The 26,138-nt window shown below is 36.5% G+C and overlaps 1 protein-coding gene across 1 annotated transcript in view; it reads left to right on the forward strand.

Moving 5' to 3' along the window:
• The window catches only part of trim44 (tripartite motif containing 44), a 57,199-nt gene that overhangs the window by 13,755 nt on the left and 17,306 nt on the right, over positions 1 to 26,138 (forward strand). Inside the window, exons 3-4 of the mRNA XM_037683175.1 lie at positions 4,089 to 4,379; positions 13,029 to 13,051. Coding sequence (XP_037539103.1) covers positions 4,089 to 4,379; positions 13,029 to 13,051 — 314 coding nt within the window. The remainder of the gene's footprint in view (positions 1 to 4,088; positions 4,380 to 13,028; positions 13,052 to 26,138) is intronic.

Genomic DNA, 26,138 nt, shown 5'->3' on the forward strand with positions numbered 1-26,138 from the left:
CCCCCCCCCCCCCCCCCCCCCGTTTTTATTTTATTTAATCCACTAAATAAAATGAAAATAAAAACGGGGGTGCACCACTGCTTGTGGTAGAATCCACCACCACGCACCAATGCCGGTAGTAGAATGCATCACCGTGCACCACCACCGGTGGTGCCCCCCCCCCCCCCTTTTTTTTTTTTTATTTTATTTAATCCATTAAATAAAATAAAAATAAAAACGGGAGCGCACCGCCACCACCGCCGCGGTGGTTTATTTTATTTAGTGGAATAGCTAAAATAAAACTAACTTCTGCAGCTTAATAATAGTTTTGGTTTTCCTGTCACCTATTTGCAGTATGATAAATGTTAGGAACATAAATATATGCTCCTAATGTTTTGTTGTTCCTTTTTTTTGGTAAATAATAAATGACGTTTTTTTGTGAATATGATATAACGTCTTGAGTTCCTTTGACGTCACATCGACTACTCGACATTGACTCGACTTTTATCACGTTGAAGTCAACTTAAAAAATATTTAATAATAAAATAAATAATAAAATATTATTGCAAATCTATTGTTCTTCAAAGAACCTTTTATTTATTGCATTGTTGCATTAAACGTTAAATTGAAAAATCTAATTTTGAGGAAGATAATAAAAGAGGGTTGTGTTCTGCTGGAACTGGGCCATCATTGCCAAGGGCAAGGACAGTTCAAATCCATTTACTCCTAATGTATTATTAATGCCTTTTAGGCCTTTTTAAAAAGGTATCACTTCAAAGAGAGAACTGAACAAACAGTACAGCTAGCTTAATTTTGAAGATCATTCAAAGATTTTGGCTAAAATCTTATAATTCCAAATGTTTCCTTTAAGTACTTTTTTTTTGTTTGAAGTAAACAATATTCCATTACTCATTTCATGAAATAATTTGCATTTTTCATCTGCATTTTATCAATTTAATAACACTACCGGATGGTAATCTTTTATGAAAAAAATAATTTTAAACCTTGTAGCTTCTAATACAAATGTATGATTTTACCATTTACTTCCATTTTTCTTATCCACTAACAAGAATAATGTTCTTTATAATCAGTCAAAAATTAGAAGTGTTTGTAAGTCTTGCAACATTGCAGTCATTTGAAGTGTCTGATAAAAATATTGTATTTTTTCAACCTCATATATTTCTCTTATGAGGACTTTTAGTCATCCAGAGTAAAATATGACATGAAAATGCAAATAAATTATTTTTTTTTGTCTTGACTTTTTTTTTTTTTTTTTTTTTTTCAAATAAATCCACGTTCCCGTCAGTGTATGCACTATGCACATTCATCCTCCCTTCATGTCCTTACGATAACTTTGCCAGGGTAAGCAACATGCTCTCTTGTTTCTCCTGAGGCCTCATTTTGTGGCCTCAGCTTGCAGCGATGCAAATGAGTAATTACTACGCATGGATGCTCCTTCTTTGTGATTGACGCAATTTTTCAGAGTGAAAGCTCCAATGACAGAGGGCTTCTCCAAACAAACACAAAGATCTGGCATCACGAGCTCCATCTGTGATGCAAGCCATGGGAATGCCTGAAAGGTCGTAGGGCTTTGAGGAGGTCTTGCCCAGTTAAATATAAATAAATAAATATGTGGTGATGGAAATTGTGAGCCTCTAGATAGATGAAGGGACTAAACATGCAAAGTTTTGTTTTTAAATGATTTGTTCATGGTATAGGATTTAGCTGAATATTTTATTTTCCTGGACCCTCTGAATACAAAAAGACAGACACTTTGCTAAGATAATGTTTATACACTGAGTTTGGTATTTACAGTAAAAACTTAGGACAGTGTCTGACTTATTAGATTCTTTAAGGATTTTTGTCATCAAAAAAAGTTTTTTGATTTTCTGTAATGTTTGTACCATCCCCTGCATCCTAAGCTTAAAGCAGTGTCAGAAAAATTAAACTATTTGCAAAAAATTGATTTCAATTCAATATTTCAATTCAGTTTCTTTCTATAGCACTAAGTTGCAACAGAATTTATCTCAGGGCACTGAACAAAAACATTCATGTACATTATGAATGAATGCCAATTAGTAAAGTTAAGTCTCATGTTCTGTCTGCTGTTGTTACACCTTATGGTTTTACATTATTATTCATGTTTAGCGTATATCTTAGATCTTTTAGCGTAACGTTTGGCGTTTGTTTTTTTCATTCATTCAACCTTTATTTAGACAGGTAAATCCCATTGAGCCTCGAGGACTCATTTACAAGAGAGACCTGATTTCAACAAAGAATGATGACAACAATGGACAACAGTGACAACAATAAACGGTTATAAAAAGTCATACTACAGTTTTTTTTTTTTTAACAAATAGGACGGCTAAAAGGAAAAGGTAACAAAAACAGCTAGATTCTAAGGCAAATGTAGAAAACTAAAAACAGGAACATGTCTGCATTGGTCCCTGCCAGGAGTCCAACAGATTCTTAAAGCCACTTAGAGAGGTCAAGGTCGAGAGCTTCAATTATTTTTGTAAGGTATTCCAGGAAACAGGAGCGGAGTAGGAGAACACCCTTTTGCCTAGTTCAGTCCTCATTGAGGGAACACTGCAGGTAATAATCATAATCATAATTTAATCATAAATAATGTTGAGCGTATATCAGTGTGTATCTTGGATCCTTACTTCTTTACACTTTATATTTTTGCTCTTGTTGGGTGTAACTGGAACCCTGTGTACATAATTTAATTCCACCTCATGTACCACATGTGGCGAAATGACAATAAACATACTTGCACTTGAACTTATCTATCGAAGAAATCCAGCAGACTGATCGGAAGCATTACTTATTTTTCTAATTTACCATATTTACAGGTAACTTTTACACAACTAAACCAATAGTGTTGCTCGTCCAACACATTTGTAGTGCCTGTTCCTCATCTCATAGAGATATATTCAAGGCTTGAATGCTTAGGCTAAAAAGACGACAACAACAACAAAAACCCTCATTGCTCCCCGATTAGATGTTAACTCCTTCTGTCTCATTCATAATGAATAATGTGAAGTTTTCTCGCCTCATACAAAGAGAGTAATTTGAAAGTGTTGCCTCTTGCACTTGGATTAATGGGCAATTTGTGGAATCTGATTGCTTGTGCAGAAATGGCAAATGCATAATAAAACTTTGGGCCCTTAGGGGCAGTCAGTCTGCCAACCTTGGTAAAGACAATGATTCCTTGCTTCACTGGAGAAAAAGTCTGCCAGAAATTAGATGAAACTCACAGAAAGGAAGAGAATTGCGTTCTGCCCCAGGGAGAACGGGTTGGGTGGAGGAGATTATGTTTGTATTGAGACAATTATAACATATTAGTGAGAAGAGACCATGACGAGGAACCTAAGGTTGTTTATGTCATGATACAGCTTTTTTAAGATGGAGGCATTTAAGAGGGAGGGGATGCATGCAGGGGCAAGTTTATCAGGTGGTTTTAACTAATGAGTCATAGCTAAAGAGTCTCACCAAGGAATAGCAGGAAGACAGAAAAAATGTGTCTTGGTAAGCAGTTCAGCCATCTTGAAAGCCTAACAGATGGCTTTCTGCAGTAAAAAAAAAAAAAAAAAGCCTTTGAATTTTCCATCTACAGATGTGATTCATGGGGTTTGCCATTAGATAATCTGCTCGATGCCATCAGTTACTGCATGACAGAGACCTGTGGGCTTCCTGAAATAAGTTGCCCTGACAAATAACTTGTTCCTGACTGAACATGTTGTCTCTTCTTTTATTACCTTGTTTTGATTTCTTGCTTTATGTTTGCGTTCATATCCATGATTCTTACCAACAGTCATCTAGTTTTATAGTTTGTTGAATCTCGTATTTCTTGCTGTTTTGTTTTTATGTATGGGCTTAATCTGGTTTCAAGCCACAGGAGGGAATAGTTCCTATCCCAGCAGCCAATAGGCAAGAGGTGGAGTACACTGAACTGGTTGCAAGTTCATTGTAGGTCCAACACAAAGACAGTATTCCTTTCTGTCTTGTAAAATTGAAAGGTTTTCTCTGCCCTATTAAAATGTGTCCAACCCACTCATTCTTTTGTCTTTTCTCTTTTGCGTGTGTGTCTGATTAACATATCATAGATGTCGACAGAGGAACTAGAAGAATATGTGAACAGTCAGTTTGACGAGCTTCGCAGACTGGTTCGCTTGGAGGAGAGGAGAACCCTTCACTTGGTCGACCTCAAAGAAGCTTTCCTTACTGCATCCGCTGCTGAAAAAATAGCTGAGATCACTGCTGAAACCGAAAAGCTGCAGGAGGAGATGGACAACATCACGCACCAGCTGTGCCTGCTGGAGCAGGCTGAGGCAGTTGGACCTGCAGCTGCAGCAGAGGTCCTTGAAGCAGTTCCTAAACCATCCCACAGACTGCTGGTGAGAAAGCAAAATTTTTCTTTTCTTTTTGCACTTGTTGCATTTTGTGAACTACATATTTAGCATGGTGCGGGCAGCATGGGTGGCACAGTTGATAGAGCCGGTTCAAATACTGGCCCGGGACTTTTCTGTGTGGAGTTTGCATGTTCTCTCTGTGCATGCATGGGTTTTCTCCGGGTACTCTGGTTTTCTCCCATACACCAAAAACATACATGTAAATTGTACCTAGGTGTGAGTGAGAAGGTGAATGGTTGTTTGTCTCGTTTGTCTCTATGTGTCCCTGTGATGGACTGGAGACCTGTCCATGGGGTCCCCCGCCTCTTGCACAGTGACTGCTGGATATGGGCACCAGTGACCCCCTCATCCCAAAAAGGAAGAAGCGGGTAAAGATAATAGATGCAAATTTAGCATTCCAAATTTTAGTGTCTGCAAATTGAAGTACATAAAGAAGAGAACTGTTACAGAACTCCTGATAACATGACGTCTAGCTTCCCACAATTTATTTACAAATTTTGTCTAATTTGAAATGCGTTCAAAACACAAACACTTTATTTCTGGTTATGATTACAGTTTAAGATAATTAATTTGTCATTATTTGCCAGTGATTTGGCTCAAAATGTTGTTTGTTGGATGAACACGTTGCCTTTCTTAAAAGCACTTTAGCAGCATTTACACTTGCAGCTGGTAAGTTTTGTTCCTTGTTATCATGCATTTTGTAACATTTCAAGGATTTTTTTCCTAGTGAGGATTATACTTGCTGCAAACAGACAAATTAATACAAGTTCAGGTGCGGTTACAGTTCTACAGTTTTACTCCAAATGAAATGTGAAAATCGTAACTATTTATCCAGCCAAATACTACATTTGTATGAAGAAATGCTCTTGTGCCATATTTTGATTATCAACACATGGTAAACTTAGTTGTTTAAATAAAAAATGTTCTCAAACTGTGCTTTAATTGAAGCACAATGACATTTAAATAAAAGTTAAACGTAAAATTCTGTGTAAATATAATTTTTAGGATATGAAATGTAGTTCGGTTGTTGAGTCAAAAGCTCTTCTATAAAAAAAGGTTGGGCTTTGCCTTAATTTTCGCTAACAGGCTTTGATGTTAAATCAAAGAGTGGTGCCTGCGTTTAAGCCATTGCTGAAACCTACAGCAGTCAATAAAGCTCTCAATACAAATGAAAATGGCTATTTTTAGGCTTCAGAAGCAGAACAAATCCATCAAAAACGCAGGGACATTGGGAGTGGCCAGATCAGTACTTTGGTACATTTGGAGGAAAGAAATACTCTAAACATAAAAATGCTTCAGAACAGTGATAGGTAATAAAATTATTTGCATTGTAACGAAAAAAAACACTCAGCATAGGCATAGTGGGGAACACTTTCCATGACAACTTAACAACTTAATGTGTAAATTAATTATAAGCCTCAAGTAAAGAAACAGGCTAGACTGTTGAAATACCAGCATTCTTTGGAAAAATGAGAAAGATACGATTAAACTGTAGCAGAAAAAACACATGAAACTAAATCATTAAATACATAAATAAGCCTGGAAAGGTTTCAATATTGTGTATGATTAAATTAAACCATTAATGGCTTCCAGTGACATTTGGTCATGGCTGTTTACTAATGATGAGACAGAATTCAACAGCAACCTGCTGCAGTGTTTTGGTTATTTTTTACCCCAAGATTTGACTAAATGCAACAAAGTTAAAAAGACTGTGTGCTTTACACTTTAATGATGATAATAATAATAATAATAATAATAATAATAATAATAATAATAATAATAATAATAATAATAATACAATAGTCCCTCGCTACTTAGCGGTTCGTTTTTCGCGGATTTGTTATATTGCGGTTTTTCAAAGTAGGATTAGACATGACACAACTGGCTGATTAGTGGATGAGCCATGAATTGTTTATTTAAAATAAATTATTTTAAATGGTTTTGCACCATATGCGCAGCCCGTACGTGCAGGGAGAAGCTCCCTCCTGCAGCCTGTCATGATCTCCTTCTCTGCCACGCACACATTTCTCCTGTATCAGCTTTGTGAAGGGTTAACTCTTTGATGTCCTGCTGCACTTCTCTTCTCTACAATTTAAATTTAAATACTGTAATATTTTACATAAACAATCCATGCTGCATGAATTGTTTATTTAAAATATTACAGTATTTAAATAGTTTATTTAAGGAGGGAAATTGGGAGTAGCAGGTCATGAGTGTGTGTGATTGCAGCCCGGCACATGTTATGACAAAGTTTACTGAACTTGAACTTGGACTACTGTATTCCTATTTCGTGGTTTTTCACTTACCATGGGGGTGGGGGGCAGGGTATGGAACCCCCGTGATAAACGAGAAACTACTATAATGGTAAACTTTACTTTACCAGATAGGTCAGTTGAGAACCAGTTCTCATTTAAAAGGACGACTTATTCAAAAGGCAGCTCCACAAGTAGACATAAAACAGTAATGATAAAAACAGAGGACACATCACAAACAGCATAAATTAACATATTTAAAAGCTACTATAAACAATTAAGAGGGGAAAAAAGCATTGTGAACAATATGAACAGTGACAGGCATTGAAAACTAAAAGCAGTGAGATTGTACTAGTGAATGTATCGAACTTTTAAAAGAGAAAAGGGAAATAAATGAATCAAGGTTTAAGGTCCATTACAGTTGGTTCCAGTCATCTGCAGCAGAGAACTGGGAGGAGGCACAGCCTAAGGAGGTACAGGTGTGAAAAGATTGATGAGGTTACTAGAATGCAAACTGTGATTTGGTTTGTGAATAGTAAGAAGTTGAACAATAGCCTTAAACAACCATTTTGAAGGTGCAAAAGTGGAATTTTCTGTCGTTTTAAAGTAGTGTCATTGTAGTGTCAACTGGATGAAGCAGGATAGGTCAGTGCTATTGCCAGGAAACCCACAAACGATAACAAAAGGCAGTTCCAGAAAAAAACAGCGTGCTGACAAATAAGCCTGTCGCAACAAACAATAAATCAATTAATCGCATGACAAATGAAAATAATTGACCGCATTTTCATTTATCGGCTTTATTGTTTCTTCGTGTCTCTCTCTTTTTACTGAAGACACTGGATGACAAAAAGATCAACTCCGGTGCTCTTTACTGACCCCTCCCTTTCTCTTTTCTCTTTAAAATCAATTTCACCATCTAAAATCACATTTTTGGATTGTTAAAAGCAGCTAAGCTGAGAAGCTAAGCTACGAGCTAAGCTAACAGGCCGACCTCGAGATGAAACCTCTGTCTTGTCGAAGCTCCAAAATTCACAATTGAAACCCGTGCCTTTGTCTAAAAAATTGTTTTTTCTTTGAAAAAAGAAGCGGAAAACTTGTTTACTGTTTTAAAAAATGTTTTTTTATTAAAAACATGGTGTGAAAAATGCTGTGCTAAAAAGCTCAAACCACACCAAGCGTCCACCATTTTGAGAACCGAATAAAAGGAAAGGGAGACAGCCCATATCACGTCAAGGGGCCTCCCTCTCATTTTTCTTAAAGAGACACGCTGTGCGCTCCCTCACTATCCATCCTTCGGTTCAAACAGTCTTATACTGGTGATCAAAAAAAAGGGACTACATACAAAACATACTACATGCAAAACAAATTACCCAACATTTCTTCTTAAATTTGACAATAATGACTAATTATTGTCAAATTTCAAACAATATTATCATTTATCACAATAATTTCTGAGACAATTAATCACCCAGCAAAATTTGTCATCATGACAGATCTACTGACAAAACATGACAAATGGTAAATGGACTGCACCTGAAATCTGTGCCCTCATTTACCCTTTCATTCAGCACTCTACTACATCTTTACAAAGAATAATAAGCGCTTTATCACATTCATACTCCGATGGGACACACGTCGAAGACAATGAGGGCTTCAGTGTCTTGCCCAGGAACACTTGGGCATATGTCTTTTGGTGCAATCGAACCCCCAACTCTTACACTGGAGGACAACTCCTCTAACCACTCAGCCACAGTCATCCCAAAGACAAAGAAAGAAGCCTTTCTTAAAATTTCAAAATTGATCAGAGTCCAACTGTTCAGTGTTTGTTTACTGCCTATAAACATTGAGCTGTTATGAACACAGAAAATGATTTATTGTTTCTCATCTTTTTTCACATTAGGTCATTGGTGAAAGTTCCCTTATGCTAAAGAACATTTGTCATCTAAGTTCAGCTGCTGCTTTTCATGATTGCAATGATGTGAACAGTGGCAGAGGGCAAGTCGTGTTCTCACACTCTTATCAAACACTTAAGCACCTCACTCCCGCTGGTCTATTTTCAAAATCGCAGAGAAGGCTTTTACTACTTATAGGCCCCAAATTAAAATATCCCATTGGACCATTTGTCACTCGTTTTATTTTAGTGACCACAGTCAAGAGAGGAGACTTGAGCATTCCCTAGAGATACTGTGCATGACTAAAGAGGCTGTGGTAATGGTATAGCTGATGTGCAGATTGCTTTTTCTCTGAGAAATTATTCCACAGTGGCCCAGGTTCATTAGAGGCGCTAATTGAATGCCAATGGTGCCCAGTTTGTTCTCGTGTGTTCTTTATTGCTTGAGGAAGCAATAGGCAATGTGATTGGGAAATGGATGGTCGCTGGAGAAGGTCCTGTGTCAGAGTTAAGTCTTTATATGGAAATTAAATTAGTGGTGTGTCTTGCAGTGTGTATGTGGCACACACAATCCCCATGTATTAGCAGTTTGAGCATGTGCCAAAGTAATAAATCTGAAGTTTGTAATTTAAGTGGTACTAAGACAGCAAGAGTTGTATCAAAAAGAAGGTTAATTGTTGGTACAACACCTGCAGCTATGTTTTTCTAATTTATGTATGTAATGTGTTTATTTTAGATGCATAGCACTTTCTAGTTAAAAGAAATAACTGACTGTAGCATAAATGTTTCTGCCATATTTACATTTTCAATCTGTGGTATGATGGTACTATAATGGCACACTGAGTTTTAATGAGCTTCTTTACTTCAATGTCTGTGGCGATTAGGGTAGGGTTTTTCCAGTTGCATAAAGATGAGTCTTGTATGCAAAGGTTAAAACTTTTTTAAAGTGCATGGTCTGCAGTGCATCTCGTCCAACACGTAGTAGTTCATAACAAACACAATCAAACAAATAAATGGAAGTGGAAAACAGGCAGAGCGTAGTTCTTCAATATACACCTTAGTTCAACTCATTTGTTTTACCAATTACTGGATTTAAGTCGTATACAGACAGAGAGAAAAATGTGTATTACAATGTCAAGGTATTTACGAAATTAATACCTTGGGGGGGGTTAAACAATCCAATAGTATGCAGTAACAGTTACAAACACATAAATTATCCTATGTTTTTTAAACCTCCATCTGTTGTGGCAGCAATATAACAAGTTCAAGTTAGTAGCAAATGCTGCAGCAGACTACAACCCCAGATTTTTTTTTTAAGTTGTGTAAAAATGAAATAAAAACAACCATTTTCAAATTTTATAAACCTGTTGTATATTTTATTCGCAAAGAGACATCGTAAACATATCAAACCTTAAGAAATTGTATAACTTTTCTGGAAATTGTTTTGAATTTGATGGCAGGAGCATATCTCAAAAAAGGCGTTCAGTTTTGTTGGTGGTGGATGTATTGAGACCTAGGTACCTGATTCAAGGTTTTATAAGACAAAAATGAATTTAATTGCAAACCGGTTAGATTTTTTTAAACATAGCAAGGCCAAACAAATGTAATGGCAAACTTCAATAATGCAGTAGCTACAATGTAAAACATTTATCACATCCCTTTAACATCTTGCCAGAGAAACAGTTACTAAATGAAGGCAACCATTCCCACTTTAGATCAAGCAAACACATTATTTTGGGTAAATAATGTAAGCACAGGAATATGCAAGTGTAGACACAGTTGCAAAATAAAAGGGGTCAGCAAGATTGAAAATGCATTTTGAAAACTGACAAATCAGTACGAGCCAGATGGAGAATATATTAAGAGGCTTTGTCTTAGTGTTCAGTCATTTCAAAAGTCTTTAAGCCTATGCAAAAAGTGGAATCTAACTTTTAAAAGCACAGAAGGATGGGCACCACCAATGGACCATTTATGATATAAAGGATGCCAAAAATGATGAGACACCTCATTAGTCAGTCTGTACCATATCTGACTCAACTGTGGCTGAAAACTGTTGCTTCATATTCAAACTGCTGTAACCCTTAGATTTTTCTGAATATTAACTTTTTTTTCTCCCAAAGTGTTTTTAGAATTTATGACGGAACTAATACAGTGCACTTTTATTTTGAAATGTTTTTGTTTCTTGCAGATTGTTGCACTGCATTTATAAATGTGCCTTATATAATATAACTAGAAAATCTTGTTATTCATTTAAGCATCAGTAAACACCAACATTAAAACAAAAATGCAGATATTTGCAGGCTTGTGTGGAGACATTTTACAGCTTTCTTTAAAAAAAATGTCAGTTTTGTACTTTCATTTTACAAAATGTTTTTCGAGTCTGTCAGTTTAAGTGAATAGATAACTTACTGACTTGTATTTGTTCGGATTGAAAACTAAATTTGAGTATAACGTGCAGTCAGTTCAGCTAACAGCCAGTCTTGTCTCTGCAGCCTCCTCATTGTCTCTCCTCTCATCTGCTGTGCTGCCAAAGAGCCAGTGTCTTCTGCTACTCTTACTTTTATTTTTTCATGGTGCTGTCATAGTGCTGAAGTCCAGTGCTACAGTATAATCTGTGCTGAAACACTGCACGTTTGCTACTTCCTGTAATCTGTCCTCCTAAATATGCCTAGTCTGTTCAAAGCAAGAAATCATTATGTGTAAAGACTGCACAGGGTTTACATACAAAACTAATACAATTGAAGTGGGGAGAAAATTGAAAGCTTCACCACATTAAAAATTTGGTTTTGTAAATGGTACTTTTGCTTAATGTTTGCTGGTTGTGGGAGCTCGAAGGTCAGTGTCAGGTCTTATAATCCTGAGGTTGTGGGTTTGAGTCCAGGTTGTATCAGGAAGGGCATGTGGTGTGAAACAATCGCCAAATCTTTCATAGTTCGCTCACTGTGGCAACCCCTGAAGAAGGGAGCAGCTGAAAGAAAAACTAACATTTTGCTTAGTGTTCGGTGGATGTGTGGATTGTATTAAAATTCAGCAGCAAAACATCTGTAAAATTTAAAAATGTTACATGTGAGCCTGAAAAGGCAGTTCGATTAAGTTCAACTTCCATTGTGGTGTGAAACCTTAACTCTGCCTTCTACAAAGACAAAGGACTATTGTTGCAAATACACCAGTGGTCACATTCACAGCAAAATGGGAGCAGTGCATCTGGCTGGTCGGTAGTTTGAAAGATGTGCAGGCTCCATTAACTTGGCACTAGTGGCGTATGGCCATATGGTAAGAGGCAATGCTCCATGTTTTATGATGCACTCATGTTAAAGTCTAGCATGAGCTTTGCAGGAGCTGCAGTAGAATCTTAGTATGCCATGTTTTCGATACAGAATCAGAATTCACCCGTTTCTCCTTATTTTATTCTTTATAATATAAAAAACATCTTCAATGTTAAAAGTAGATCTGTTTTTTAACATTTTTAATCCTAGTAAATGTGTGACCGCAGCATTACCATTTGTTAAATAAAGCTGGACTGTATACTTGGTATACTGTATTTATAGTATCTGCCCCCTCATGATATAGTTTATGTTCTAATTTTACTTCACACTCTTTAACAGTTAGAAAAGGAAATATGCATCAGAGCATTGCCCCTTGGTAAAATCACACTTAATTAGAATTTGTGCTAAGCGTTTGCCTTTTTTTTAATATAATCTAAAATAAGGTTTATTACTCCTATAACATGCCCTGATGTATTCCAGCTCAAAATATACAACTTATATACATCTAAAATGTGTGGGTTCCTTGTTCCTTTGATAAAAATGATTCAATAAAAGTCAAATCCATCAGAATCTTTGACACCATATAGGCACAAGCTGCTATTAGCATCTTGTTTCTGCACCTCAGGGAGTTTTATGTATTTTGAATTGTTTCAGTGCTCACCTAGGGTTTAAGTCTGGTCCATTTCTCCCAGCCTTTTTGCTAAATAAATAAGTTGAAAAAGGTTGCATGCTAACCACAGAGTGTGAGTTTATTTCATCTGGCTTCTTTACATGCATGTTTTTATTATTTATTTTTTGTTGTCTGATTTAAATCTTTTTTTTTTTAGCACATATAGCTTATAATTTATATCACATACTGCTTTGATAGTCTACAAAAGATGTCCTCAAATCAAATGCTGCAAAATCTTAATTCCCGAACACAACTCTGTAGTAAAGCTAGTCCATTAATATTGTTTGAAGCTCATTTGTTACTTTGCTCCAAATCACTTCTTAACGCTTGATGAATATACATGAGCACAACTGGTGGATGAAAGTGATGATTAACTGGTGAGAATTAAAGCCACTCCATCTGTAGACTCGTGGGTAATATGAATGACAATGTTTACTCGTTTCATTTTTTATTGCTTATTCTTATTTTTAGTTATTCACATCTGTGCTAAGGTTTTTACAATTTTCATTGTCTCCTTCCCACTTCCCCTCTCCCTTTTTTTTGTCTTGTTTTCAGAACAACATTGAAGCCAGACCAAGGTAAGTCGTCTTGCCAAGTATGATTCATACTCACCTTTTTATAGCACAACTGTAGCTGTGACTCCTCAGTACTCAGCTTCTTGATAATTCATCCTCCATGAGAGTGACTACTATTCATGTTGCATAATAAAATCCACCTAAGCGCATGCATTTTTGCACTTTTCCTCAAACATTTTCACCTGTCACTTCCTCCCTCAAACATCTGACAAACTCTACAGGCACATCAGGCCTGCCTTGCCGCCGAAGCAATTTGATCACATGCAAGTCACATCGGTGCTGTAGAGGTGACAGTCTGCCTGATCCGATGAAAGCTCTGCAAACAGTGGCTGACAGGCTGAAGTTTTAAATGCGCGTTCTTGTATCTTGGTTTCCTTGCTACTGCAGCGCAGAGTAAGATAAGTAGTTGTGTCATTAGCAGGGCAGAATCCTACTCTCTTATATAAGGTTTCTTATTTACCCAGCTTCTAGAGTTAGTGTTTCTCTTATACTAAACCTTGTTAGATGGACTAGTAGATGTGTATCATGAAGATTGAAGAGCAATATTTAACGTGTTTACTTCTGATTTACACATTATATGTCATTTGCGTGGTAGATCTGGCAATTTTTTGTCGCCGGATGCCCTTCCTGACACAACCTGGACTTGAACCCACAGCCTCCAGAATACACTTGACACTGTTTATACACCACACATTTATTTGTTTCTTTTTGTTCAAAACAATCTAGAATGAATAGTCCTCTGCCAATTTAAGACGTAATATAAAAACTTTTCTGCCTCCTTAACTCAGAGCATAAACACTCTTACAACCTCGCTGTATTTCAGTGTTTGCCATTAACTGTCATGGCGAGCGTTAATCGTAAAACGTTTCCCTCACTTCTTGAGATATAGACACACACTAAAAGACACACTCCAAACATATTGAGTAACTTACTGAAAATGAAAAGAAACCTTTTTTTTTCTGTAGACATTAAAGTGAGAGTCACAGAAAAATGTTTTGTTTAATTTTAAAAAAGCTGCTATATAATAAACCTTGATAGAAAATGTTGTTTTTGGCAAATAGAAAATACATTTTTGATTTCACTTTAGTCTTTTGTGGTGCTGACTGTAGGACATGTACTGTGTTTCCTCTTTGGACTTTAGTGTGCCTTGCTTTTAATAAGCAAGGAAAGTCAAGACCAGGGTTGGTGCTCAGTGCCAACATGTAATATGTTATTGATTGGTCAGCCTGTATTATGACCCCTAAGCACTGGAGCAGATGGCAGCAGACTTGGACCCATGGGTGAGATGCAGCTAATGGTGTGCCCTCTATAAAAGGTTGAATTCTTCATTTGTAGAAACACCATGATAGTTTTACTCCAAAGTACCCCGTATTGCACAGAAATGCAATCCTTGCAGAATCTACAGTAGCTAGTGTAAATTAATACACGTATGAGAGAGAGATTATTTAAAAGGGAAGGCCTGAAGAGGGGAGCTGAAAAAGAGAAACAAAAAATTAATATTCTTGAGGTTGAGTGTTTGTTGAGCGACAAAGATCAGAGTTTTTGGTATGTTTGAAGGTGAAGTAAATAAAAGGGTGAAGCAAAATTGGCCAAGGGGAGAAATAAGCAGAAGGAACAGAGAGATTTTGGAGGATCAAGCAACAAGTGGTTGTTTAGAGTTGTGTGCAGTGGGATCCAGACAGAAAATTGATTATGGAGCAGAAACACTAATCCGCCGTCTGAGCCCCATATCGCTGCAGTAGACGGAGCATCCCCAGAGGACGTCAGTCCTGCACCCACATGCATCTTCTTGGACTTACTCATCGATAAAAACCACTGCCTTTGCCCTAACCCCTGAACATAGGTTCTCCATGCCAACCGAGATTTGTTTTCCTCTTAGTATAAATCTTTTTCCCCTCTCTTCTGCCTATCCATTTCACAGCAGAGTCTAATGGGATGCATTGCCAATTTCCTGTACACTCCTTGGCTTTAATCTGTGAACTTTCAAACTTTGTTCCTGCATGTTTTGGATTTGACATGTGTTTGAATCCATGTTTCTCTTGTCTGTTTCTTTTTACATTTTACAGCACAAGTGACTGAACAAGATGTGTCATGTAGAGCCTATTGTATGTATGGATGGATGGATGGTGGATGGATGAATTGCATTGCGTTGCACTGCATTTGAATGAACAAGGTTAAAACTTGCTGTCATTTTTCAAAAACAAGAAGCACTCAGTCTAGAAATGAAGTTCATATCTCGCGGTTCGTCTATTTTTTCTCACTTACATATGTTTTGTGCTTTTTGGAACCTCTAATACGTCATTGTCTTAGTTTTCTCATTTTGCTGCCTGAGTCCTCAGTGACAGTCATTGCATATCAGGACTCACTATGGCATTTTTAAGTAGGGAATAGTACCTTCAGACTGTCTAAATATTTATAAGTTGATCAATCCAAAAAGCTTTACTTCCACTATTTTTCTTTTTTTTTTTACCTGAACACTACATGTATGTTGTCTCCTACAGTATCATAATTAAAAGAGAAAAGATACAAGAATAAATAACAGACAGTGGCAGAAGAAAGAAAAATCTGCATGTAAATAAATTTCATTCTCAAAATCTCAACCAAGTGAACATGTAGAAGGATAAGACCTTTTGACCTTTACCATGGCAAAACTCCCAAAATGCTTGTTTATGTGTTCTACCATTCTATTTTAGATTATCTGACTTGTGTAATTACCAGCAGTGGTCTAGTTTATCAGTTAATTGCTTTTTTTTTAAATAATTTTTTGTTTGTTTTTAAGTAACTGAACTGAAACTTTTACAGTGTGCCAATTTTCTTTATGTCATATGGATACAATGTTAGTTTTTATGTTTATCACAGAAAAACTTTCAATACTTTCAGTAGTTTAATCTGTAATATTATACTCTATAAGCATTACTCTGATTAAAGCCACCACTGCTTCCCAAAGAAGAAAACGCATATTGGTTCATCATTCTAACACATTTACAGCTGAACTATCTACAAACTTTTAATTGTTGTTATTCCTCTTAATAATTAAATTAAATGCATCCTTTGTGTAAGTAATACAATTCCCAACATTTTGATGTGCAGCAATCAAATTAATATTTTTACTCCATTATGCAACATGTGTAATTATTAGCCAAGGTGAGAGTAAAAGGAGGCTGAATTTCTCAACTACTAATCAAAATACTTTAGCTTACAGTTAGCTAGGGAAGAGAGCAGTGTACAAACCGGATTCCAAAAAAGTTGGGACACTAAACAAATTGTGAATAAAAACTGAATGCAATGATGTGGAGGTGCCAACATCTAATATTTTATTCAGAATAGAACACAAATCACAGATCCAAAGTTTAAACTGAGAGAATGTATCATTTTAAGGGAAAAATCTGTTGTTTCCAAATTTCATGGCGTCAACAAATCCCAAAAAAGTTGGGACAAGTCCATTTTTACCACTGTGTGGCATCCCCCCTTCTTCTTACAACACTCAACAGACGTCTGGGGACAGAGGAGACCAGTTTCTCAAGTTTAGAAATAGGAATGCTCTCCCATTCATGTCTAATACAGGCCTCTAACTGTTCAATCGTCTTGGGCCTTCTTTGTTGCACCTTCCTCTTTATGATGCGCCAAATGTTCTCTATAGGTGAAAGATCTGGACTGCAGGCTGGCCATTTCAGTACCCGCGTCCTTCTCCTATGTAGCCATGATGTTGTGATTGCTGCAGAATGTTGTCTGGCATTATCGTGTTGAAAAATGCAGGGTCTTCCCTGAAAGAGATGACGTCTAGATGGGAGCATATGTTGTTCTAGAACCTGAACATAGTTCTCTGCATTAATGGTGCCTTTCCAGACATGCAAGCTGCCCATGCCACAAGCGCTCATGCAACCCCATACCATCAGTGATGCAGGCTTCTGAACGGAGCGTTGATAACAACTTGGGCTATCCAAAAAGCGTTCAATACAAAAACAACTGGACTTTATTTGTAACAGAAGACGTTTCGCTCCTCATCCGAGGAGCTTTCTCAATTCAAAGAGCAGAGAGTGAGAGATACAGGTTATAAGGCTGAGTGAGATAAGACACACACACACATAAGACACACACACACATATGTAGATTGGCAGATTTTTGTATTGAACACTTTTTGAATTCATCATGTCCTGGATGACTAAGAATCTTCACCAGCAACTTGGGCTATCCTTGTCCTCCTCTCTGGTCCAGATGACATGGCGTCCCAGTGTTCCATAAACAACTTCAAATCGTGACTCATCTGACCACAGAACAGTCTTCCATTTTGCCACATCCATTTTAAATGACCCCTGGCCCAGTGCAAACGTCTGAGCTTGTGGAGTTTGCTTAGAAATGGCTTCCTCTTTGCACTGTAGAGTTTCAGCTGGCAACGGCGGATGGCACGGTGGATTGTGTTCACTGACAATGCTTTCAGAAGTATTCCTGAGCCCATTCTGTTATTTCCTTGACAGTGGCATTCCTGTTTGAGGTGCAGTGACGTTTAAGGACCCGGAGATCACGAGCATCCAGTAGAGTTTTACGGCCTTGACCCTTACGCACAGCGATTGTTCCAGATTCTCTGAATCTTTTGATGATATTATGCACGGTTGATGATGATAACTTAAAAGTCTTTGCTATTTTACGCTGGGTAACACCATTTTGGTATTGCTGCACTATCGTTCTGCGCAACAATGGTGGAATTGGTGATCCTCTTACCATCTTGGCTTCTGAGAGACACTGACACTCTGAGAAGCTCTTTTTATACCCAATCATGTTGTCAGTTGATCTAATTAGTGTTAATTGATCTTCCAGCTGTTCGTTATATGCTCAATTTCCTTTTTCCAGCCACTTATTACTACTTGTCCCAACTTTTTTGGGATTTGTTGACACTGTGAAATTTTGAATCAACATATTTTCCTTTAAAATGTTACATTTACTCAGATTAAACTTTTGATCTGTCATCTATGTTATATTACGAATAAAATATTGACATTTGCCATCTCCACATCATTGCATTCAGTTTTTATTCACAATTTGTTTAATGTCCCAACTTTTTTGGAATCCAGTTTGTAGATATATTAAATACATATTAAACCCAGACTATGACCATGAGAGATTATGTAGATTTGTTTTTCCTCTGCATTGGTGCAGCCGTAAGCCTTCAATTAAGAAGCAGAAATATTTGTATTTTGTAAGAAGCATTTATTTTAGGTATAAGCAGCTTGTAATTTCTTCTTCTTTCCATTTTTGTTGTGCCCTGCTCTTTCTCAGCAAACAATACAAAGAGTAGTCAAGAATTGTGAGATGAGAAAAAGACGTTCTTCACAAAAGAAATAAGACTTGTTAGTTTTCACTGATTGTCTATTCTTTCTTGGGGATTGAGTCATTATATAACAAGCCTCATTAATGCTTATGTGCCTCATCAGGAATTGTAAAGAGTCATTTAATAAAATCTCCACCATATGTGCTGCATACTTTTTAAAAGCCATTAGCAAATCAACTTGTACCTGCTTTTCGTTTTAGGCTGCAGTAATAAAAGTGAATTTATCTTTCCTATGCATTGTTGTTTTTTCCTGTCTGGTTGAACATTTTCTACTATAATGATTGATTTTATGATTTTATTATAATGACAACTTGTTTATAGTTAAAAGTCAATTTAAATCCGGTATTTGGTTTCTTCACTTTGATGGTAATCACTGCATATCAATATAGGAAATAATGACTGTTATTACTGCTATTATCAATGTTATTAACAATTCATTAATTTATCAATTATTACTGCATTATGATATATTGATCTAGAAAGAATTTTAACATGTAAAATTTTTTTTATTGATGTTTGATCATAATGGTATGCAAATATGAATGCATTGTACCAGTTATAGATATGGATATATAAAATACTAACTGAAAAAAGAATGTTATATCCAAGCCGATGAGGTTTGGCAGACAGAAACATTAATAATATTAGATATTGAGGAAATAAAAACAGAATAATACAGAGTGAAGAGGGGAAGTTTTAATGGCAAGATGCAAATAAAGCTAAGAACACTTTAATGCAAAGGATATTGTTTAAAATAACACAAGATTTCACCAAAAAATTATCACCAAAAATAAACTAATCATGATGTAATTTTTAGATTGGCCCAATTGCAAACCAACAAATTTGTTGACTATACGAACATAAAACAACAAAATAAAAAACTACTACTTTTTGTCAAAATGTGGCAGGTTTACTTAGCTTAAATAATGGAGGGCTGTAAAACCCATAAATCCTGTTTTAATTACACAAAATAAATTAAAGCTGGCAGTAAAGCATAGACAACATATGGAGATGTCACTCATTGGTTCTTTCAGTCACAACTCAGCTGTATCTCCTTTTCATTTTTCTTTCATTTTAGCATTAACCAGAGATTCAGTTTTCAGTAGAGAAGATGTCAGTCCCTCTGAGTGAAGGCTGAAGACCACCCAGTGGTGCCATGGTGTGCAATCACACGAACACGCAAACCAAGAAAGAAAGGCTTATAGGGAAGCCAAGCGTGATCTTAGAGACACAGCTTATCTGCCTGAGCTTCTTGCCCTTCACTGGGTCAAACTGATGTGTTAAGTGAAGCAAGAACATGTCTGGGGAAAGTGGCCAAAGGACATATGATCGAGCTCAGAGATGAAGACATGGAGGAGGGGAGTTGCATTTTTTCTAATGAAAAATTTACATCACCTCCTTGAATAGAAGCGACCACAGGCTTTGTCATTTTTGTGTCTTTCTTTCTGTGGGCTTTACCATCCAACTATTTTTGGAATGGGAACGTCAGTGTTCCCTAATTTCCCCACCGTTTTCTGGGATGGTGCTAAAATCATGGTTGAGACTCTGTAAATATTAGAACTGAGATTAGCTTAGTTGTTTATCTAATGGATTTTAAAATTGAGTTTTAAATACTGTTTCATGCATTTTTATTAATTTGAACCGTTTTTTTATTTTTATTTTTTTTTCCTGAGATGCATGTTTCCATTTTCCTGTTTGTTTAAATAATAGTGAAGCCAAGCTGCTTGCTAAGACTGTTCTAAACTTTATTTTGACAACTGTTTTGCTCTCAATCTGTCTCTTTATCTTTTTCGGTTGCCTTGCCCCCCCGTCTCGTCTCCTCAGGCCGTTACCATTCCACATGGAGATTTGTGTTCAAATATATGCAAGGCACACAAACCAAACTGACAAATGGAGAGACGTGCATTTAGATGATGTAAGACTTAAACGTGTATAATTCATGCCCCAAGCACATTGTTCACCTAATTTTTTTAGATGGCATTTATTTATGTTTGAGTGTGTTTCATGAGTACTGCTAGCATTATAGCATACATAAAAAAAGAGCAGATTGCATTTTTTTTTATCATATCAGCAGAAAAATGAAAATTATTGAAGATTAATAAAGTAAATGTATGCACACTTCTTTCTGCCCTTTTTGTAATCATTAATGGTTATTTTAAACTTACCTTGAATGTATTTTGAATATATTTTGAATATAAATTAGCTAATTTTTGTAAGAAATATGTTGGTTATAAGAATATAGCGTTACTTGTCTATTTTACTTTGCGTTGTGTCTAGATGGCAGAGATGTTTCTGAGTATATTTAGAACTTTAATACCTTTTCTGTTGTAGTCTGTAAGGAGTATAAAACCTAATTCTCATGTCTGAATTTGTGTAGGAAAAAGAGAGAGTAAAAGACTATAATTGTTCTCCGATTTTTGCCCTTTATGCAGTTATTTGATCAAACGTGTCCAATTAAAGAACAAGGGCAAAACCAAGCTTTATATTGTTGAAAGCAAAACAATAATGTCCCCAAAATATTAGGAGTTGTAACAAACAAACAAAGAGTTGTAAGTTGTAAAATAGTAACTTTGTGCAGCATAACCTGCCAAACAGCCCTCAATGCTTTAATACCAACACATACAACCAATTAATTCACTTTTTTAAATTCAATTTGATTATGTATGCTTAGTAATGGCTGGATTTATAACCAATCTAAAATCATAAAGAACATTTATTAACTTGTTTTTGGTTTCTAATCATTAAAATGTTAGAAAAGAAAGGAAGGAGCAGTGACGGGTTTAATAAGTATGGCAGCATAATAATATATACAACTGTGAATATACAATACTATTTGAAAACTTTCCTATAGATAGTGTGTTCTAAAAATATTGGGAAGTTTTAAAATTTCATATGTTGCAACGTATGAAATTGTAAAATATAAAAAGTTTAGATGTCCTGCCCAAGCCCATACCTTAAAATGGATGAGGGTGCCGAGAATCACGATCTACACAGTAGTTCCCAACCATGGTCCTTGAGGAACACCATCTTGCATGTTTTTGTTGTTTCCCTGCTCCAACACACACGATTCAGTGATTTAATTAATTCTTCAAGTTTTGCCAAAGCCTGCTAATCACCCATTCATTCAAATGAGGTGTGTCAAAGCAGGGAAACAACTAAAACATGCAGGGATGGTGTTCCTCAAGAGTTGGAAACCACTGATCTACACAATCATTAAAATGCAAAAGTAAATATACATTTATTCATAGTAGACCCTATAGCTATGAATGTATTTGTAACAGTTGCAGTAGTAGAGACTGCAGTCTGATCAGTTTGATCTGAAGGATTTTAAAATGTTGAGGACAGGTAGATATTTGTTGTTGTTGTTTCATTCCTGGAGCCTTGTAAGGATGTGGCACAGTGTACAAGAACAGCTCTTTACTGATCTGCTGTGGTAGATGGATATGAGGACTCGATCAGTGTTGTGTGTATGTGTGTGTCAGCGATTCCTGAGAGAACAGAGTCTGCATTAAGAGTGTGAGATGCATTCACGTCTACAGTGTGCAACAATCCAGTTATTGCTGTTTGTGCTGATGCTCTGAGCCTCTAATGCCTATGGATATTACATTGTTAATCCATGTGTATAAACTGCAAATCTCTCCCACAAACTTTTGTCTGCTTTTCCTTTGCTGAGAGCATGTACTTAAATGGGTGCAGACCTATTCTCTTTTACAGTACCTGTACTTCACTTGTACATACTTTTATATCCATTAAAAAAGCACTCAAGTAGTAATTCTGAAATCACAGAATTTGCAGTATTCTCCATTGGGAGACATATGCACACATTGCACCTTTTTGTAAAGTAAATGGTAAATGCTAAATGGACTGTACTTATATAGTGCCTTTCTATCTTATCAAGATATTCAAAGTGCTTTACAACACAATCTGTGTCCTGGTTTACCCATTCATACACTCTACTAGATCTCTACAAAGACTAATCAGTGCTTTATCACGTTTGTACACCGATGGGACACACATCGGAGGCAATGAGGGGTTCAGTGTCTTGCCCAGGGACACTTGCATGTGACTGCTGGTGGAAATGAACCCCTAATGCTCCCATTGGAGGATGATTGCTCTAACCACTCAGCCACAGCTGCCCAAAATGCTGAGATCTTTAACAGCAATTATTTGTGTGCTGTAGGAAAATTAATGATTTTATCTGTCACTACGCTGACACTGGAAAGATGGAGATTAACGGAGAGCACCACAGGACTCTTTAAATATACATATTTGTTGAACTTTGCCTTTAAGTGCGACAAAGACTTGATTTAAACGAAAGTAACAAGGAGGAGTTATTTTGCAATTCATATTTTACAAATCAGACTAGTGCTCTTACAAGAACTTTCTAAATTAACCACATGTTAATTTCAATCACTGCAACATCTAATAATGCAGACATGCAAGAAGCAAAACTGCAGCGAACTGGAATAGTAAGGGGACAATTTCTTGGGTGATTTTCAGCAATGAAACTGAGCTGTGGTAGGGTGCAACCAGGCTGAGACGAGATGAGCAGAAGGTGTAGCCTGTAGAGATGTATTTCCACTTCATTGTGGCAGATGTGAGGTGACTGCTGAAGAGGAAAGTGAAAAATAACAGGGGCTGAAAACAGGGAAACTGAGGTAAGCTCTCTGAGTAGGTTAGCAATACGGAGAGGACAGCTATGAAAAATGAAGGAAAGCATGGTGAATAATATTTCAGAGAGGTGCAGTGCACGATACAGCACAAGAAAAGGTTAGTCCAGTAACTTCAACCAATATGAGCATTTTATCTCTCATAGTGGTCAATATTTTGTAGTATCTACTTCAATAAATATCTTCCTGATAACCTTGTGCTGTAGAGCCCAGCACTGAACATCATACTAAGCTACTTGTAATGTGAAACCCTTTTTTTCCTTTCAGGTCTACTTTCTTTCAGTGACTCTACCTGTAGATTGAGTCTGAACATCATTGTCATAAAATGCATTTATCTGTTTTTATCTACTTTAATATACATGAACGGAAAAAGGTTTTATGTTCTCTTTTTCCTACCCTCGTAATATTTTCCCCACATGCACTTATTAGAAAACTCCTCATTCAGACATCTCTAGTTGCCCTGTCACATTGATCACATTGTCACGTAAGTCTGTGTGCTCTGTTAAGATAAAGGCTGTGAGAAATTAGTTTCGGTGAAGGAAAATAAATTCAAATGTGTCAACAACAACTCACTCAAAAACAGATTTGTCTGGAATGAGGTTGTATGTATTGTGCAAAGTGTATTCATGCACATGCAAATATTTATAAAAGGAGGACTTAAAATAACAAAAATATAAGAAGGTAAAAAAACAGAAACATTGAGCAGTCAGGCCAAAGCAAACCTAGATATCTGAATGAAAAAATGCACATTTGCATATTCTCCTCACATGTCCATCAAATGTCAAAGCAAATCTAGCAAGATGCTGCAGCAGTAATGATGTGACCTTCTATGTCAGATTATGTTATTAATGAGCAGTCTTTTGCACTCAGATGAGGCTATTTCTGTGGGGTATTTTGCTGTCGTACTGCTTCAGCTTGCTTGTTTAACAACTGTAAAACATGATTTTAAAGCTAAACAGATTAAAAATTAATAGAAGATGGAACAAGGGTTTCAAAAGTCTAGATTGACTTTGTTCGATTAAATCTAATGATAGCTAAGACACAAACTCATCAGATTTGGAAAAATTAAATAGAATAATTACCGTACTTTTCACCGTATAAGTCACATCTTTTTGCATAAATTTGCATGCCCCGTGACTTATACAGTGAAGCGACTTATTTATGTTTTTCCCCCTATATTTATAACCTAATGTTTGGCTGAGATCGGCCAATTTCATTCATTCTGACATGGAAAATATTGAACACTACCATTTTCAGCCGCTAGAGGGCGCACGAGCAATATGTCATGCCAAGTGTCTCATTAATAGGTAAAAGTGGCTATTAAAGAGACATTACTTGGCTTGCCAACGCCAACTCCTGGAGCAAACGTCAAATCAGTTACATTTCGCCACCCAGGCAAAATGCAGCTGATTTGACCATTAAAGTGCATTTATTAAGGAAAAGGTCAACTGAGACACACTTTACTATAATGTCGAGCAAACAAATAATTGTTTTTAGGTGGTTATCTTGTTAAATTTTGAAGAAATGCGCAGCGAGTCCTCCCTCTGCGCACTCCCGCAGCCGCAAATACATTTTTGAAATGCAGCTGATTTGATCGTTAAAGTGCATTTATTAAGGAAATGTTAGACTGAGACACACTTAGTTATTACTTAACACAATTTTGAGCAAACGAATAATTGTTCTTAAGTGTTAATCTTGTTAAATTCTTGTTAAAGTTCTCCCGTGCACGCTCCCACGACCGCCATTTGGTAGCCAATCAATTTTTGGCACAACACCGGCCCACATTTCTGGGTGGTCAGCGGTGACGCATATAACAAACACGACGCGTCAGCGGTGACGCATAATAGATGCGACTTATACGACGAAGCGATGTATTTATGTTTTTTTTCTACTTTATTAGACATATTTAGACTGATGCGACTTATACAGCGAAAAGTACTGTACCTGTAATTGCTTTAAAAGTTTGATAAAGCAGATAGTTGCACTCTGGTCTTTTTCACATTAATAGATTGTACAGCTTCAGTTAGGGACACCAACTACAGAAATGAACACAACCATACTCTCATTTAATGTTGGACCTGTGGTTTATGTCAAAGTTTCACATACAAATTTGTACATATGATTTCCAAACCAAATACCTAGTGTCACAATTTCAAAGTCAGCAGTTTACTGCAATCAATTAGATTATAGGGTTAGGCTCAAATTTAGGCATTCCAGTTTTGATCAAAGAAGTTGAACAAGTTATAGTTAGACAAATTGCATCTCATACTCTTGCCACTGTTTTAGATTGCTGAAACGGTGGCAATAACAATAATTGGGCTTTTGTGACAGCCAAGTTTTTATTTAATTAGACAATATTTTTCAGCATTGTTTCATTTGCTTTTTTAAACAGAACAATCAATTTAGCATAAATATTTTAACATAAGTGCAGGAAAATATCAGTGATATTAAGGACATTATTTCCTCCAAAAATCATTGAGAATCAGCCAATTGGATGACAGAACTTTTGGCGTGTGGCAGAACGTTGCCAGATTTTCTTTACTTTTGATAAAACATTATTTAGCCTTAGTATGATTGAAGTGATTTGTTCTTAGAGCCAATTGGAGTTTCATGTTCTGCTGAGTTCATGTCAGAAAAGTATACAGAAGACTTTACCTTGAATCTTTTGCATTTTCACTCACACACTTCTCTCTTATTGTTTTATCCGAGCTGTAGGTTGTCGCATTGGATTTGTTGAGACTTCACATTGCCCAACATCATGCATGCAGCGCTCACACACAATAAAAACTCTCTAATGATGTCACACTGTGCATAGACATTCATTATTCATTCCTAAAACCACATAAAAATCAAAACAAGTGCTTGCATATACCAAGTAATTAGAGGGTGAATGAAAAGTGTAAGGGAGCTGCCTCTGTTCTGACAGGAAGGTGCGTTCATGCACTGATGCTTACCTCATGCAGTCTGACCTATGCCCCCTTTAACTAGCCAGACACACATGCATGCGTAGCACATCGTGTTAGCCTTTAGGTGGAATTGCAGGTCTAATTTCAGCATGGTGGAGATGAAGAAAGATGATAATGACAGACTGAAC

The sequence above is a fragment of the Nematolebias whitei genome, chromosome 10, assembly GCF_014905685.2.
Source record: "Nematolebias whitei isolate Nwh7 chromosome 10, NemWhi1, whole genome shotgun sequence".
Taxonomy (NCBI): Eukaryota; Metazoa; Chordata; class Actinopteri; order Cyprinodontiformes; family Rivulidae; genus Nematolebias; species Nematolebias whitei.